This window comes from Simochromis diagramma, unplaced genomic scaffold, assembly GCF_900408965.1.
Source record: "Simochromis diagramma unplaced genomic scaffold, fSimDia1.1 OVJJ01000208.1, whole genome shotgun sequence".
NCBI classification, from domain to species: Eukaryota; Metazoa; Chordata; class Actinopteri; order Cichliformes; family Cichlidae; genus Simochromis; species Simochromis diagramma.
In genome coordinates, this window is record NW_024386789.1 from 4,376,173 (window position 1) to 4,395,920 (window position 19,748).

Here is a 19,748-nt window from a genome sequence, read left to right on the forward strand (position 1 = left end):
AAAAGACAGTTTCAGGTTGGATAATGTGAAGTTGTTTCCTGGCTGATGTAAGAGTTATTTTGTGTGATGGTAAGTAATTCTTTAGTAAGTACTTTCATGGTTTGGAGAATGTCACATGAAAGAAACAGATGCAGAACTTAAACTAACCAACTTAGTGCAATCAGTGGTATAAATGCGTGCATGTGCAAAGCAATTGTGTAGGCAATACCATCTAGCGCAGAAAAGAAAACCAATTTCTAAATGTGTCTGAGAGAAGAGAGCCATTCAAGAACTGAACTGAGGGCTTTTATGTAGCACTGGCAAACAGGGGCCAGGCTTTGCCACTGTCACTGCTTGGAAACAGGCCACAATAGCTTCTCCAATGCCTACAGATGAGACCTGCCACATAACAGGTTGAAAGGAAAGGATAGGATGAGTTGTCAGAGATAGGAAAAAAATAGCTTTTTTCAAGTGGTTTTTCTTGAGGTTTAAAAATGGCTATTCTCTCAGATACAGCTTTATGTTATTCTGCTCTTTATTTCCAGATGGATTATTGCTCTAGTGCCCTCAGCTGGGTTGTGGATACTTTAGCACAAGGAAGCACATTCAAACCTCCTCGCCCCCCACCTGCATCACGAGGTACTTATGATTACAAAACAACCTGCAATATTCCAATATTGCTTTCAATACAAACTCAGCTAGCCTAATCTTATTTTAAAAATATTTATATTACTTTTTTGTGCTAAAATTGGTCCCTCTCACTTTTATTATTCTATCTGTTCTTCTACACAGACGTGGTACCCTCCCCTTGCAGCTCAACTTGATTAAATGATGCTTTAAATCAAGGAGAACACCTTCACTCATGTTCTTTTGACAACTTCTGTTGCAGTCTGCCACCATGAGCCTCACTGAACTGTTACCAATGCTTATAAAAGCAAAAAAAAAAAAAAAAGTACTTAGCCTATGCCATGTATTTTATATAGATAGATAGATAGATAGATAGATAGATAGATAGATAGATAGATAGATAGATAGATAGATAGATAGATAGATAGATAGGTAGGTACTCCTGGAATTTTAAAAAGTATTCTGATGTAATCTGTAGAGTTACATTATGAGCATCACAATACTTTTATTCAGTTCAGTTACACTTTAAATATATGAGTTGTATTGCATTCTTGTTCTTTAAATATAACGTTTTCATACCTAATAATAAATAATGTTTACTAGAAATACAAAATAATAACCCTGTTTCAACTATTTTTAAGCATTTAATTAGTAATAATAATTAAATGCCTGGCTGCAGGTGTATCATTGGATGTCAGTAGCAGTTGCTAAAAGGCAGGGTTTGTTTCTTTTGGACACAGACGGGGTTGCTGTATACTTCTATTTGTAGCCTAGTACTAACCTAGTTAGCTAATGGGTCCTGCTATACATTTACAGTTATGTGAAAGGGACAATGCACACTCTTTTTACCTATCAGCACATGACACATCCCCAATTTCAAAAAAGTGTATAAAGTGTAATAAGTAAATAAGCAATGCAATGATTTGATGTCTTGGTTAGTTATAGACCAATGTCCAATCTCCTTCTTATCTGAAGCATTCTTGAGATAGTGGTAAAACAGCTACAGCAAGTAATCATTTGCCGGGCAATTATAAATATGAAGTTTAACTTGGGTTTCAAAATTCGTCACAATACAGAAAAGGCATTGGTGAATGTGTTGATATGTAGATGTTAATGTAATGATAAGGTTTACCAGCAGGGGGCACTGTATTTAAGAAAGCTCATGAATGCCTCCAGGGGAGCACATAAAAGAAGACTGGTCTGTGGCGTGACTGGATGAATGGTGTTAATAAAATGTTTGGGGCAGTAGCTCGCAAGAGATAAATGGATGCTGTATTATTTTTAACAAGCACTACGAAGACAACACAGTGAAGGATAAAAATCATCTGGCTTTTTCAGTGAGCACAGCGCAGACACATAAGCTCTCTACAGAATGCATTGTATTTTTGAGCTCCAGTAACATTCAGAGAACACAAGCTTCAGTGGTTTTTAAGTCTGTTACTGAAGGTATTCCCTTTCACCCCATCAGATACCACTGAGTGATAAGGGGATGAGGAAGTATTGCAAAAAATATTGCAGCTCAGACTCAGACTCAGCTCAGACTCCAAGGCTGTGGAGTTTGTTCTACTGACTGGCTCTTCCTGTTTTCATAGTTAGGAGGGAATATATCACTGCGGTAAAGTGAGCCGTCATTTGTGAGCCGCGGTCAAGCCAGCCGCCTCTTATCCGCCGCATAAATTTCCTTGCGCTTTTACACCAGTCTTTACGGTAGCGCCTTTTCGCTTTATGTGCCGATTGAAAGCCTATACCCGCGCACACGTGCGCGCGCGCGAACAGTCGCACGCACATGCGCGCACACAAATTACAATGAAACAGCCCAATACAGTCAATACAATTATGGAAATGTCAGAAATTCATTAAAAATCATCCTGAGTAGTTGAGGTCCAACTTTCAACACATTCCTCCTCTGGGACACCTACTGTACCTGTGTGCCAAGTTTCATCCAGATTTACTGTAGAATTCCTCAGAAATTAAAGGAAACTTATATTCAATTCAATACAGTCAATACAATAGAATTATGTCAATTTTCAAAAATTCATTAAAAATCATCCTGAGTAGTTGATGTCCAACTTTCAACACATTCCTCCTCTGGGACACCTACTATACCTGTGTGCCAAGTTTCATCCAGATTTACTGTAGAATTCCTCAGAAATTAAAGGAAACTTATATTCAATTCAATACAGTCAATACAATATAATTATGTCAATTTTCAGAAATTCATGAAAAATCATCCTGAGTAGCTGAGGTCCAACTTTCAACACATCCCTCCTCTGGGACACCTACTGTACCTGTGTGCCAAGTTTCATCCAGATTTACTGTAGAATTCCTCAGAAATTAAAGGGTACTTGTATCCAATGCAGTCAGCCAATACAATATAATTATGTCAATTTTCAGAAATTCATGAAAAATCATCCTGAGTAGTTGATGTCCAACTTTCAACAGATTCCTCCTCTGGGACACCTACTGTACCTGTGTGCCAAGTTTCAGCCAGATTCACTGTAAAATTCCTCAGAAATTAATGGAAACATTTATTCAATCCAATACAGTCAATACACTACAATTATGTCAATTTTCAGAAATTCATTAAAAATCATCCTGAGTAGTTGAGGTACAACTTTCAACAGATTCCTCCTCTGGGACACCTACTGTACCTGTGTGCCAAGTTTCAGCCAGATTCACTGTAAAATTCCTCAGAAATTAAAGGACATTTATATGCAATTCAATACAGCCAATACACTACAATTATGGAAATTTCAAAAATTCATTAAAAATCATCCATAATAGTTGAGGTCCAACTTTCAACACTTTCTTACTCTGGGCGTCCTACCGTACCTCTGGGCCAAGTTACATCTCAATTCACTGTAATCTTTATCAAAAATTGAAAGAACAATTATATGTCAATGCTGGATGTGTGTCCTTTCAAAGTGACACTAAATAACAGAACTCAGGCACATCAGGGAATAATCCAAAAGGCGGATTTATTAAACAAAAACAACATACAAAATATCTCTAACCCATACTACATGTGGGCGACCGTGGCTCATGGGGTTGGAAATCGCATCTGTAACCGGAAGGTCGGCGGTTCGATCCCCGGGCTCTCTGTCCTGGTCATTGTGTCCTTGGGCAAGACACTTTACCCTACTTGCCTACTGGTGTTGGCCAGAGGGGCTGATGGTGCGATATGGCAGCCTCGCTTCTGTCAGTCTGCCCCAGGGCAGCTGTGGCTACAACTGTAGCTGCCTCCACCAGTGTATGAATGTGAGAGTGAATGAATAGTGGCATTGTAAAGCGCTTTGGGTGCCTTGAAAAGCGCTATATAAATCCAATCCATTATTATTATTATTATTACATAACCTAAAAAGAAACAAAGGGACACTTAGAAGCACAAGAAAACAATACTGAAAGGGCAAGAGACACAGCCCAAACATAATCCACAACTAAAACGCCAAAAGAACAAGTCATCCCACATAGCAGACGGGTCTTGCCTGGATCTGGTGTCAAGCCGGCACTGCTGGCTGACTTCTGGCATGGTAAGATGGCACTGTTCATGTGATGGCATGCCACATTTGGCCTGATTGGGTGAATGTGACATGTTGTATAGAGCACTTTGAGTAATATGGGTGAGATTAACATAGTGCTGTATAAGAATCAGTCCATTCACTGTCTGAACAGAGTTTCGTCATGTTACTTTTGCACTATTATGTTCCAGCACATGTTGTTATTACATGGCTTACATGGCTAAGGTACACATTAGGCTGACATCTGGGGCCAGAGCTGAAACTGTTCTGGGCCAGCACAGGGCCAGCGGTGTGTCTGCAACTGGCCTTGTGCTGGCTCATGTGTGGGCCACCTCTGGTAAACCAGATCTGGGCCACCATAGGGCCGTCATTCTTTGCGGTACGCAGGCCATATGTAAGCACATTGTGTGGGACAGATCCAGGCCATACCAATTTTGCTATGTGGGAGGAATTATGTAAAAATAGAAACATTATAAAAATGAAAATGAACATGAAGTAAAATGTACTGAAAAGAACATCAGTATGGCCATCATTATTTGCTTGGAAAGTCTAAAGTTCCATGGCTTTGAACAGCCAGAGAACGCAATGCCCAGCTTAGAGCGACTAAAAGTAACTTCTTTTAACATTCTGTCATTCTGCTTCCATATCAAACATCCACTAAAAATAGTCATTTGAAAAAAAATATTCGCCACTTTTCATCAGTTTGAGTTCCTCTGTTTATAGCAATTTTTAGAAAAGAACCCAATACCTTTGTCACTATACAGTTGTACAGTGAGATACAGAGCATCTCCTACTCATTGCAAACATGCTGGGAGGGTGGCTCTATCCGCCTTAGTGCAGCTGCTGTACCTAATCCTTGGTGTGCTGAAGGACTAGTCTCTCAAAGCATTTCATGATTACCGGTGTGAGGGCCACAGGGCAATAATAGTTCAGGCTGGTGATGGGAGACTTCTTTGGTACTGGGATGATTGTGGCTGATTTTAGACAGGATGGGATGGCTGCTTCATCCAGTGAGAGGTTGAAGATTCTGGTGGAGATGAGGGTGAGCTGGTGGGCACATGGTCTTAGCACTTTACCACGTATTCCGTCTGGACCGGCCGCTTTCCTGGGGTTCACTGCTAGGAACACACATCTGACATCGTGCTCCTCATCCTCAGGAACCAGGTGAGGATGAGGATGGGAGCAGGGCTGAGGCAGATGAATGCTGCTGTTGTGGTGTTTCAAAGCGGGCGAAGAAGCTGTTTATTTCCTCTGCTAGTTGCACACTCAGGTTTTCTGTTTTCACAGTTCTGCCTCTGTGGTTTATGATGTCTATTATTCCATGCCATGTGTTGTTGCTGGACAGGTGGGACCCCTTTTCAGGTCAGCTCGAGCAGACCTGTACAGAGCTCTGTCAACAGACCTACAGGGAGTGCAGAATTATTAGGCAAGTTGTATTTTTGAGGAATAATTTTATTATTGAACAACAACCATGTTCTCAATGAACCCAAAAAACTCATTAATATCAAAGCTGAATGTTTTTGGAAGTAGTTTTTAGTTTGTTTTTAGTTTTAGCTATTTTAGGGGGATATCTGTGTGTGCAGGTGACTATTACTGTGCATAATTATTAGGCAACTTAACAAAAAACAAATATATACCCATTTCAATTATTTATTTTTACCAGTGAAACCAATATAACATCTCCACATTCACAAATATACATTTCTGACATTCAAAAACAAAACAAAAACAAATCAGCGACCAATATAGCCACCTTTCTTTGCAAGGACACTCAAAAGCCTGCCATCCATGGATTCTGTCAGTGTTTTGATCTGTTCACCATCAACATTGCGTGCAGCAGCAACCACAGCCTCCCAGACACTGTTCAGAGAGGTGTACTGTTTTCCCTCCTTGTAAATCTCACATTTGATGATGGACCACAGGTTCTCAATGGGGTTCAGATCAGGTGAACAAGGTGGCCATGTCATTAGTTTTTCTTCTTTTATACCCTTTCTTGCCAGCCACGCTGTGGAGTACTTGGACGCGTGTGATGGAGCATTGTCCTGCATGAAAATCATGTTTTTCTTGAAGGATGCAGACTTCTTCCTGTACCACTGCTTGAAGAAGGTGTCTTCCAGAAACTGGCAGTAGGACTGGGAGTTGAGCTTGACTCCATCCTCAACCCGAAAAGGCCCCACAAGCTCATCTTTGATGATACCAGCCCAAACCAGTACTCCACCTCCACCTTGCTGGCGTCTGAGTCGGACTGGAGCTCTCTGCCCTTTACCAATCCAGCCACGGGCCCATCCATCTGGCCCATCAAGACTCACTCTCATATCATCAGTCCATAAAACCTTAGAAAAACCAGTCTTGAGATATTTCTTGGCCCAGTCTTGACGTTTCAGCTTGTGTGTCTTGTTCAGTGGTGGTCGTCTTTCAGCCTTTCTTGAACTGAACATAAGTTCCCTGCAATTTCTGAAGAATATTACAGTAAATCTGGCTGAAACTTGGCCCAGACGTACAGCAGGTTTCCCGGAGGAGGGATGTGTTGAAAGTTGGACCTCAACTACTCAGGATGATTTTTAATGAATTTTTGAAATTTCCATAATTGTAGTGTATTGGCTGTATTGAATTGCATATAAATGTCCTTTAATTTCTGAGTAATTTTACAGTGAATCTGGCTGAAACTTGGCACACAGGTACAGTAGGTGTACTAGAGGAGGGTTGTGTTGAAAGTTGGACCTCAACTACTCAGGATGATTTTTAATGAATTTTTGAAAATTGACATAATTGTAGTGTATTGACTGTATTGGATTGAATAGACGTTTCCATTAATTTCTGAGGAATTTTACAGTGAATCTGGCTGAAACTTGGCACACAGGTACAGTACGTGTCCCAGAGAAGGAATCTGTTGAAAGTTGGACCTCAACTACTCAGGATGATTTTTAATGAATTTTTGAAAATTGAGAGAATCCTATTGTATTGACTGTATTAGATTGAATAAATGTTTCCATTAGTTTCTGAGGAATTCTACAGTAAATCTGGATGAAACCTGGCACACAGGTACAGTAGGTGTCCCAGAGGAGGGATGTGTTGAAAGTTGGACATCAACTACTCAGGATGACTTTTAATGAATTTTTGAAATAAACATAATTGTAGTGCATTGACTGTATTATATTATTATATAAAGCTTGGTATCAACTTTTAAGAATGATTTTTAATTATTTTTTGAATATGCAACCAGACTGTCACGATGGCTGTATTGGGCTGTTCCACTGTAATTTGTGTGCGCGAGTCTAGGCTTTCAATCAGGATATAAAGCGAAAAGGCGCTACCGTAAAGACTGGTGTAAAAGCGCAAGGAAATGTATGCGGCGGATAGGAGGCGGCTGGCTTGACCGCGGCTCACAAATGACGGCTCACTTTACCGCGGTAATATATCTGTGTAGCCACACCCTCCGTGCTGACTGCACCTAGTTTTCTTTGTGCACACTGAGAGACTGCAGAGGATAGGGTTTCAATAGTGGGGCAATGGTCAGAAAGAAAATGTTTTAGTTCTTCTGCACAAATTTCTCACTGAGAATGACAGAACAGGAAACATGAAAAACACAGGACCAGAAGAAGGAGGTAGAGAAGGCGACAATACCTGTGAAAACAAGAAGAGCCAGGTGGGTCAGCTTTCCTTAAAATCGTTCCAGCTGTTGTTGTGATATCATGGTGGCATGTTGGCAAAAAAAATTACCTCAAAATCGACCAACAAAAAATTCAGTTACCTTATTCCATTTACCACAGCTGCCAACCCATTTTACATTTTCAGCTCAGTTTTTAAAACCTCACGATCTACCTACAGCCCAGCCCATTCAGCAGTAAATGAATGTGTAACCTCGTATTGTGGATGGGTTATCTTAGTTGTTCTCCAGACTTAAGTTTGATCCGTTTACAGGCTCCTGCCATGCAATTGCATTTGTCCCTTGCCATTGGTAACCGTCGGGTTAACTTTTGTCGAGTGGAAAAAAGTTAGCGTTCATCTACAGCTTCGCTGTGCTAATGTGTTTATATCATGCTAACCATTGAATGTCGCAATGTTGGCAAAGAGAGGAAGTGACGTAAGATTTGCGCATGCGGGGTACCGATCGGGTTTCCGGTACGGATCGGGTAGTGACAAGCACATTATTATTATTATTTATTTATTTTTAAAAACTTTATTTAACAAACAATGAGTATACAACATACGAACAGATGAAGTATACAAAACAACAGAACATGAACACAAAAACCCAAGGGTAAAAGAAAAAGGTAACAATTATAAGAATACACACAAAAATTCACATACATATATTGTTTTGAGAGCCTTTTTGTTGGTGGAGTCTGATATTGATTGTATGTACATTTCCACATCCTTAAAATAATGACAGAAATATGGTGTTTTGTTAGTAAACTTACATTTATGGATAAAAAATTTAGCTAAAAGTATTAACAAATTCATCATAAAAAACCATTTATCATACTTCTTGGGGAACTTAAAGAAACAGAACAAAACATTTTCCCATCGTAAAGAAAACTCCCTTAAAATATGGACAATAACAGACCTGCTAAATTCCTTCCAGAATCTCTGTGTAAAAGAACAGTACCAAAAGAGATGTGTCACAGTTTCTGGATGATCCCCACAGAAAGTACAATTAGTATTTATGTCCCTTTTAAATTTTACCATGTAGTGACTGGCTGGATAACATTTATGTAGAATTTTAAATGAGACTTCTTTCACCTTATTTACAATCAAATATTTATGGGGGGATCATCCAGACTGTCTTCCACTTGATATCTGGAACAAATCGGTTCCAATAAGATATATTATATATGGGAAAGAGACGATATCTTCTTGGAATAAACTACGTATTCTCTTATTGCTGTTACCAAGTTCCTGTGAAAAGCAGATTTTTCCTATTGGTGACTCAGCTGGATCAGAGAGCGTGACTGAGGTAGAGATTGAGCTGTCAGTGTTTTTATATAACATTAAAGTCCCTGAAGGTATGGCACCAAGCACCATTGAGAATTCCTGAACACTGATTGGAAAATTATATAGTGCAATAAAATCGTCATAAGTAAGTAGTTGTCCCTCTTTACTAACCAGCTGAGCCACCAATAGGATCCCATTTTGGATCCAAGTTTCCAGGAAAAGTGATTTATGGTTATATAAAATATCTCTGTTGTTCCAGATAAGGTATTTGTGAGGTGAGAAGTTGTGTTTATAAATGAGGGTCCACGCTAAGAGGACCTGCTTATGGAAGGATGAAAGCTTTACAGGGAGTTTCTCACCATTGTAATTACAATTTAAAATAAAATTAAAGCCACCAAAACGAGAGAAAATATGATATGGTATAAAGTTCCAGAAAGAGGTAGGGTTTTTAAGAAAATGTTTAGCCCAATTAATTTTGAAAGTGTTATTTAAAGTAGAAAAGTCTAAGACGTTAAGCCCACCTGATTCGTACTTATTCATCACAACAGTTTTTCTAATATAATGCGTACGGTTTTTCCATATAAAATTAAAGAGCATACGGTCAATATCTTTACTAATTTTCTTATCCAGATGTAAGGAGAGAGCAGCATATGTTAATCGGGATATCCCTTCAGCTTTAGTAATTAACACTCTACCTTTCAAAGACAAGTCCCTTTGCAGCCACTGGTTGAACTTTTTTGACAAGCACATTATTATTTAGGGCTTTGGAGTTGACGTCACGCCGCAGTGCATTGTGGGATCGCGACGCCATGACAGAAGGCCACAAATCAAAACAAATTGTGTTGGAAGCAGGACTGTCAGAACCATGCTTAAAATCAGCGCAAAAGACAAAGGGCTGTATCGCGACCGATTGCGCCCAGACGCCAAGAGATGGTACTTGAGGGAAAAAAAGCGTGCATCGGTAGCCCAACTTCAATAACTCTACAAACGGCGCTACTGTTTAGTTTTCTGTCTTTATTTATGTCAAAAGCTATAGCAGAGCTGTACGTTTTAATTTTTCAGAAATCCCTCAGTCAGAACGTGGTATATCATCTTTAGATGGAAACTAGCGAGCTAACTTTGAACTCCGTTAAATTTCATAAATTCTGTTATCAAGGATGCCTGGATGTTAGACCTAATTGTTACACCTGGTACAGCAACTACACTGATCATTTTATTATATATATGTATATATATATATATATATTTCTGTATATATTATATTATATTATAATATATATTGAAAGCTGAGGTTATTCTGAACTGAAAAACATTCACTTATAGTATGATTTGTGACCATTTTACAGACAAAATTACCAAATAATTCCAGGTGCCCTGTATGATACATGGGTTAAAGGGTTAAGGTTGTTTTTTCTTTTTTATTGAGTTGAAGTTAAAACTATACATGGAAGTTTCTCCGCTTGAAGTTCCAAGTAATGGCAGTGACCCACTGCCAAACTTCTTGGAAAAACCTGTCATGCAACATCTGTGCAAGCGTGCAACTGGTGGGAGTTAAACCCAGCTTTACAGTTTTTCTTAATCTCTGTCATAACACAGATAGATATAGATGTAGATAGATATTTGTTTTTTATTGATGAGTGAGCATCAAGGGTCAATGATCCCTAATTCCCTGACCATTATTGATCACTGTTAAAAAAAAACTGCTTTCAGAGTTGGATCCCCAAAATCATCAAAAAAAGAGTGTGCAGCACCTTTGTAGAAGATTCTGTCAGGTACTGTGACCTCTGTCTTTTGATAGTGACATGTCTGTATTTTGAGTCAGCTCTCACAGTGATGTTTTTATTCCTCCACATCTCTCAGTAATGGTGCATTGTGTCAGTGTGGGGCTGCGAGAAATGACCATGCCTCTGTGGCTCTTGGAGACTATTTCAGCACTGCAATTGTGAACCACTGGGAAAGTGCGGAGCACTCCTCTGAACAACCAACTGATGCATTTGGAGAGGTGCAATTTGCAGGGGCCAGCAAGAGGCACAGCCATGTGGGTGGATTTCTTTTTCTTTTTTTTGCACAATTCTATATCTCTAGAGCAGGAGTGGGCAACTCCAGGCCTCGAGAGCCGGTGTCCTGTTTTAGATAGCACTCTGGGTCAACACACCTGAATCAAATGATTAGATCATTAGCAGGCCTCTGAAGAACTTCAAGAAGTGTTGAGGAGATAATTTAGTAATTTAAATCAGCTGTGTTGGATCAAGGTCACATCTAAAACCTGCAGGTCACCGGCTCTCGATGCCTGGAGTTGGCCACCCCTGCTCTAGAGCCTTAAAGTATTTGAATATGTTTGCATGTTCTAAAAAGCAATGCCTGTAAAGGTGATTGAAATAAATATCCAGACAAACCCTGAGTTGTGGTGTGCAAATGAGCAAACAAAATCTGTACTGATCAGATGTCATATTTATTTGAGCATCCTTTGTTCATTACTTTTATTACTTTCATTACTTCTTAAATCCTGTGCATTGCTGACATGTGCTTGTTCCTCTTAATCTGTCAAATCTCTAAACTTAGTTCCTGCGCCTGTCATGGAGCACTGAGCCTTCTGTGATGTACAACATATTGACAACCCATTGGGGTCTTCCTCCACCCAAACTGGTTGTTTCTGTTGTGGGTGGAAATAGCAGGACACAGATAAAGACCTGGGTGCGAGAGATCCTCAGACAGGGACTGGTGAAAGCGTCACAAAGAACAGGTAAAAACTTTAGGCAAGGATAGATGAAAATCATCACATCAAATGCTGCTATGACAGTCTTCCTGACAAACTCATGTGTGATGTTCACCGTGTGTCTAGAATATGTGTGTGCTGTTTGCTTAGCAGAAGCTGTCATAATTTTCTCAATGACATTTAAAAAAAATAAAATAAAAAAAATCTAAAAATGTGTCTTAAGTGGACTTCCTTTATTTTTAAGACTATAAAACTATATAGGCTGTCTTGATATAGTCATATATTGAAGTACCAACTATTCAGTTCAATTTCATTTAGATGGTGCCAAATCACAACAACTGGATTTAATAGGAAGCCAATGAAGAGAAGCCAATAAAGGAGAATTATGAGCTTGTTTTTTTTTTTTTGAATGATGGTTCATGTTTTTATTTTGCCTCTTGTTGTTCTATGTTTTAAACATTTGCAATAGAGTTCAGAACAACACAACCAGAGACTTCAGATGCAGGGCCATGAATACTAGCACAGTGGCAGGTTTAATAAAAATTAACGCTGTCAGTCCCTCTCTCAAAACAGTAGACATATCTATCTAACAAATGATGCTGCCAGGTCTTTCTTGAACATACTCATGGTGGTTTGAGCGTGAAAAAATGTAGTCTCAGAAGATCAGTCGCCATGCTAACAACTTCTGCTGTAGTTCAAACATGCTTATGTTTACGGAATAAGGATATATCAACATCAAGCCTCAAAATACGTAAAAGGTGGTTGAAGTTTTTGAAATAAACAAGGCCAGGTCCTGATCTTTACCTGACATGGTCAAATAATACAAATGAAACTCAGCAGCAGAATTTAACTTTGGAAAAGAGCATCCAAGATTACCAACACCAAGTGGAGTGGCCAAAATCCTGTAATAAGAAAGAACGGGCATCAGTCAGCGCAGACCTGACCAAAATTGTGGGAAAACTCAGAATAACAGTGGAGAACTAACTAGATAGGGTGATCTGATCTACTCTTATCGAGCACAAAGTTTAGGACAAACCGGCCAAGAAAAAAGAAAACATCGGTCACCTCCAATGGACGTCCATGGTTGCTATGTAAAAAAATTTCTCTGAAAACAAATGAAACTGGTCTGGACAAAGTGAATCCTCCCAAAAACATTGCAACGTGTAGGGGGTGTGATGATATCCAAGGGAAAAGATGCCTCAAACATACTCAACGGTCTGACTGACATGTCAGTGCAGAAGGCCGGTATACCAGGGTCTGGGGGATGATTAGAACACACATAGACCAGGTCTGATCGTATAGCATCAAACCCAGTCTGCTAAAAGGGAAGGAAAAGACCTCCATGTCTTCTTCCTGGACCTAGCCATTGCTTTTCATTCTGTCCCCCATTTGTTACTTAAACTAGAGAAACCAGCTGAAGGAGGAAATGATGAAAGGACTTACCACTATCAGAATAACTTCTCTTTATTATATCTTTGACCCCAAATCCAAGCAGTGACTAATGCTTTCTCACACCGATTTTTAATCTGTTCCACCCAGGTGCATGGATATTAACTACAGGTCTGCGCGAAAGGCTTGGTCGGTGTGTTGGACAGGCAGTGATTTGCAAATTATTGTTAATTATTATTCAGGTGTTATTTTACACAGCTTTTTAACATTTCGGAATTATTTAGTGGCATGGCACAGTAAGCTACTTAGTATACAGGTTGAACCAGGAAATTTACCATTTACCTGTTTCCCCCAGGTGCATGGATCTTAACTACAGGTCTGCGTGAAGGTGTTTGCAGGTGTGTCGGACAGGCAGTGAGAGATCATGCAGCTGCGGCATCTTCAGTCTCTCTCAATAAGGTGGTAGCGTTGGGGATTGCTCCGTGGGGCGTAGTGGAAAAACGAGAGCAGCTGGTCAACCCTCAGGTAGTACAGTTTACACATTTCTCAAAGCATTAAGAATATCTTGTTAACTTTTACTATACAATCTTTTACTGTAAATCTTGCTTAAAGATTTGATTATATTTATTTTTTTGAATGTTTTAATATTAGCTGTCCATAATCATATAATGCTTATATTTCATGGGCACTAATTTCAAATTAATAAGACTATGTGGACCTAATCTTTGAGTGCTCAAGGTCAGGTAAATGTATGCTAATTGTGATTCATCTGGATAATCTTGGGACCAAACTTTGCATCTCCAATAAAAACACACCAAAAGGATGTGCAAGTTTCAGGCCTTTAAGACACCGTGGAAACTGATCAAGGCCAGGAAGAAACACTGGAATAACTGGTTTCCTTCCTTTGCAGGGAAGCTTTCCTGCAAGGTACTATGTCCAAAACATATCACAGGACTCCTGCCCACTGGACAACAACTACCAGGCCTTCCTGCTGGTGGATGATGGGAGTGTGGGCCGCAGAGGAGGAGAGATGAGTTTCAGAGCCAGACTGGAGGAATACATTTCTCACCAGCGCACAGGCATATTAAGTGAGAGATGGCACTATAAAATAAAATATTATTTTAAGAATTATAATAATATTTCTTAAATACTGGTGACCTGTACAGACTGGTGACTGTACAGGTCACCAGTCTGTCACAAGGGCAGGGCTAGCACAAAGAGAACAATTTGGACTCACATTCACACTTTTGGGCAATTTCGAATCACCAGTTAGTCCTAACCCCACTAACTGCATGTCTTTGGACTGTGAAAGGAAACTGGAGCACCTAGAGAGAACCCATGCAAACATACAAATGCCACATAAGAAGGTCCTAGTCAAATGGTGGATTCAAACACAGGACCTTCTTACTTTAACGCAACATTGCTAACCACTGTGTTGCCAATGTTTAATCAAGTAAAAAAAAAAAAAATCACAGGGTGCGCCATCTGTATCTTTGTTAGTTGCTGTGCCACTCTCATTAAGTTAGTAAAAACATTTTACCAAGATTGGAACGTCTTAAAAATTGTTGTATCTTTTTAAAGGAAGTGGCAGCATTGACATCCCTGTTGTTTGTATGCTGATATCAGGGGATGCAGACATGCTAAAGGTACAGTCTCTGCTTTATATGTTGATTGATAATCACAAAACATGTTGCGACTTGATATTCAAATTGTGTAAATATTTCGTTCGTGGTTTTTGTAACGCCTGTCAGAGAATGGATCTCTCTCTGAAAAACTCCATCCCCTGGCTGGTTCTGGCTGGCTCAGGAGGCTTGGCTGATTTCCTGAGTGATGTCTTGGAGAACCTGTCTTCAGCTCCAGCTGTGCCGTCCTCTGGTGAAGGCAACAGTGAGGCGGGTCCCAGCGTGGATCTTAAAGACAGAGTGGCAGAACGGTTTAAGAAGCATTTTCCTTCGGAAGTACAAACCGACAAACTAGTTGAACAGGTGAGTGCTGAGGCTTTTACTTTGCAAGAGTTGGAGGAAAGATTTTCGGTAGCACTTTTTATTACACCTCGTTAATAACTATTACATATATTATAAGTAATAACCACCTAATATCCAAGTAATATCATGGTAGCAACTGTGGTTACAGTTGAGTAATAGTTCCCTGAAATTTACATGAAAGCATAATGAACATAATAAATAACTGTGCCGTGAAAGAGGGTCTTCTAAACTCTTCTGCAAATCTAATGTATTCATATGTATTACTCTTTTAAACTTAATTATTGACATTTTGCACTAGGGGTGGGTTTTTATAATCGATTAAAATCGATTCTGGCTTGGATAACGTAAAATTGATTCATTAAAATCCTGAATCGATTTTTTAATATAAATTTATTTTGCCCAAAATGCCAGAATCTCTGGTGAAATCTCACAAAATTTCAACAACCACCAAACAGCTAAAACAGTAAATGAGAGCAGGAACATGGATTCTGCACAAAGACTTAGACACACAGCGCAACCGGCGGATCAGAATCAGTTAGATGTCGCCTTTCTCACAGTAGGGGCTGAAAGCCGACAGCTCGCTGATTCTGATCTGTCAGCGGGTCCGCGCTTTGTGTTCACGCCCTTTATGCGCTGATTCTAAAGCTGTTAGTTTGATGTCTCTCCAAACAATATTGACCGAACCAGCAGCAAAAGAAGATCCAAACTAAGCTTCACATAAACATCGTCATGAATTCACTCTGACTTTTGCTGTTTTGCTTCGACCACGATGCACAGCTCTCTCTCTCTCTCTCTCTCTGTACTTCAAGAACAGTTTCCCGTCTAAAAATCTGTTTTCTTCATTATTTGCTTGCTTATTACGCACAAGTCCACCACAGCGCTGTTGGCCGACGTTTTTTTTTCCCCCCGTTTTATATACTTCTGAAAAGAAAACCTAATTTCTGTCGTTCAATAGGCTTCTGAACAAATGTAAACTTTTTAAAATTATGCAAAATGCAAAACGGTTAGCCGTGTCTCTAATAAAACCGCTGTAACTTAAAATTGCTTGAAAGTGTAACTGTATTTTGCTGTATCTGAATAGTTTTCTTATCAGATAGAGAAATAGAATGAGTAAAATTAACATGCCTGGAGGTTGTCATTTTAACGAGTATTTGATGGAAAACGACAATGGTTGAGTTTGCATTCTCGAGTCACATGATAGCAGAGTCCTCGTAAGCAATTTTCGACTACGTGTACGTTACACATGTTAATTTTTAAAATTATTTTTATTATTTTGCTAGCTATCAAACTCGCTGGTGAAATGATTGAAATGCACTGAGTGTGATGCAATACTGCAGCGCTAATATAGCATTTAGTTATGACATGGTGATTTATGGAATATAGTGTGAACTTAGCTAACATTACTTAGCATGGAGTTACTTCCCTCAAGACAAAGCTTTAAACATTAGCCTGATACATAACTAGCCAACTTAAGGCTTAAAAGCGAAGTTATCACCAAGTAAATAGAATATTGTTTATATCTCTGTGTATTGGTGCAGCTTTTTCAGGTATTAACTCTGTGCCTTTGGCAACACCTAGGGGGAAATAATGGTAATATCATCCATTTGGGCACAAAGAATAGACACATTTTTTGTGCTACCGAAGTTCCCCGGCTTTCATTCAAAATCTGTTTATTGTGAGCACCTACACAATAAACACCATAAACATTGTAAATGGCTTCAAGCTCACGCTGAGGCCTGTAGGGGACTATCAGCCACTGAGACATGAGACACATTTATGTGTTTTTGTATATAAATGTTTCACATAAGAAAGAAGCGTCAATATCTGATAAGAAGACTTAATAATTTGGGCTTGCTGTGTATTATTTTTGTGGTGTTCTTGTTTTGTTTTTTTCAACAGTAGGTGAATATCTCTAACAAGTTGATTTGTTTACATTTGCACATCTTAATTTTTAAGTGAAATGTGTGTTTTCAGTTTATACACTGCATTCATATTAGTCAACCTGTTTTAACAAAGGAGGAACAAAGGTGTTTAAGTCAACCTAGGGCGATTTGTTTTTATTTTCACATGGTCTTACTGAGGTGATGCGAAGTGAAACATGTTTTTGGTAATGTCCTGGAAAAACTGGACTTTGAAAGTGCTTAAAAAGACCTTGAATTTGACCCTGGAAAAAAAGACGTATGAATCCTGCTATTAATATGTTATTGTTACAGGCCCCACTATGATGGGCGCGTAGCCAGATTACGATCCTGTAAAACAGGAGAGAAAGTGAGCACAGGAGACACGCTGCCGTTCGCCTGGTCAGTCTTGCCAGAATTTATTCATACAACACAAGCATATCTGCTCCACTCTTTTGTTAACTCAATTTCACAATAACTGCTCATTCCCTCACATGGCTTGTTTTCCACCAGTACATTTCAATATTAGTCCACACTACTGGCATAAAACAACAAAGGGTTTAAATGAATGAAACAAATGACAACTACACCTCTTTTCCCATAAATGAGATAAACAAAATAATTCACATCATCATGGTAGTGTCTTATCATAGAAAGGAAACTCTACTTTCAACATTACTGCACTATTTTCCTTGCCAGCATTTTTGTTGGCCGTACTCTTATTAGCGCTCTCGCTTCATATGTCTTTTTCAGACCAGTTAGATTCTAACACTGAAACAGCAAGTTTACACATGACTTCAGGCGGGCTCAGAACACTTTACACACGCGTTATACAAAACATTTGACATGAACACAAAGCTACAAGTTTATCAGGAACTGTAAACCCAACTGGGTTGGTGCTTCTTATTATTATATGGAGTATTATACGCAGTTGCAACAGCTTCCTAGCGTTACCCAGGCATATAGCCTAGCTATAACATCTTACAGAGCTAAAGTAGCTCACATAGTGACAGTATAATACATCACATATCACAGACCCGTCTTATGTCATGAAAGTTTAAGTATCACAGTGTCCAGCTGTGTATTTCTTTATGTTTTTGACCACATTACTGACCTGTAAAACAGGAGAGAAAGTGAGCACAGGAGACACGCTGCCGTTCGCCTGGTCAGTCTTGCCAGAATGGAAAACTTACGGCAGCTATGCACCCGACTCAGTTCCCAAAGCACGCTGCTGCCCCCTACTGTCCAAAGTGTTATACACTCTCCTGGCAACAGGGAACTTACATGACATTGTGGCTTTAAATTACACTAATAAACCAGCAAAATAAAACATGCAAAATAATCTCCATATATCACGACACTTAACTCACAATTGTGACCACATTTCTGTGTGGATCACATTATTAAATAGAAACAGGCAGCTACCTATGGAGTGCCAGGACTGCCATAATGCATTAATTAAATACACCATTAAATAATTAATTAAATGTGGCAATAATTAATTAAAATTGGAATTAATTAATTAAATAGTTATGACACATGTAATTAATTAATTATTGACACATTTAATTAATTATTTATGTATTTCACATTTTAATTAATTGACACATTTAATTAATTAATTGACACATTTAATTTATTATTTATGTATTTCACATTTTAATTAATTATTGACACATTTAATTAATTATTGACACATTTAATTAATTATTTAATGATATATTTATTTATTTCATTTTGGCAGTCCTGGCGCCTGGCTCTCATCATGAAATAATTTTATCTGTCAGCCTCACCCATCAAACTCAGGGGGCGGGGTTAACGCTTCCCATGCAGCTTCTCTAACATTTGATTGGTTGCCGTGCAAAGTAAGTCAAAACAGGTCGATCCTAGATAATCGATTGCTTGTGTAGACTTGGGGCAGCCAGGTATCCCAGAATGCAGATCAAATCACAGGCAGCAATGGTGGTGGTGTAGTTTTAAAATACCCAGTTTTTCTGTCACCAGCTACACTTTTAACAGTGTTTTAGCCGCGAATGTCGCGACGTATGTCTGGTCAGGTTGTCAACATAGAACATGTTTGCAAAAGTGCTCAGATGTTTTCAGAGATTTCACTAGCTCTGCTAACAATTAGCATGCAGAGTGCACCCAGGGGGTTACGTTAACCGGTTTGTTTACATATTCCACTCTCCGTGTTCCACATGTTGCATTCGCAGATTCTCATTTTCACCGAACGATCGTCTCTTTCCGCCTGGTCTTGTGTCTCTGTGCTTCTGTAACATAAAGAACGAGCTGACATTTTTCTCACGAAACCAGCGATCAGCTCAACCTGCATGCAGTTTACCTGCATGCATCCTCCTCCTCATCTGTCAGCTGTTTAACACCTGCTGCTAATTCAAGAAACACACCTACGTTACCTGGTGATAGTCACAGTTTAACCGGGCAGCCGGTGCTCGATATAAAGCAATGTCAGCACATTTTTCTGCACAAGATAAGTAAATATAGTGTTTTCCCCGAGTGCAGAGCTGCTGGAGCTTGTTTCCTTACAGAGCACTTTATAGGCGAAGCAGCTTCATCAGCGGCTGATGTCCAATCACCGGCACACAGCTTTGAAACCTCAACTGAGTTTTAGCTCTCAGTGGTTAAACGCTGGACTTCATTCACTCAGGTTCTGTCTGTCGGGTCACGTTTACTTCGCTGTTTT

General features: G+C 39.3%; 1 protein-coding gene across 3 annotated transcripts in view; it reads left to right on the forward strand.

Moving 5' to 3' along the window:
- Window positions 1–19,748, forward strand: part of LOC120728558 (transient receptor potential cation channel subfamily M member 5-like) — a 77,911-nt gene that overhangs the window by 26,446 nt on the left and 31,717 nt on the right. For 2 of the 3 annotated variants that reach the window (XM_040023574.1, XM_040023575.1), the window contains 2 exons: window positions 525–618; window positions 772–1,866. In XM_040023574.1, the coding sequence (XP_039879508.1) occupies window positions 525–618; window positions 772–803 (126 nt within the window). In that variant the 3' untranslated portion in view covers window positions 804–1,866. Of the gene's footprint in view, window positions 1–524; window positions 619–771; window positions 1,867–10,769; window positions 10,832–10,919; window positions 11,098–11,621; window positions 11,803–13,519; window positions 13,690–14,074; window positions 14,253–14,745; window positions 14,811–14,915; window positions 15,150–19,748 lie in introns of those variants that run through there. The other variant, XM_040023573.1, reaches the window with a different exon arrangement.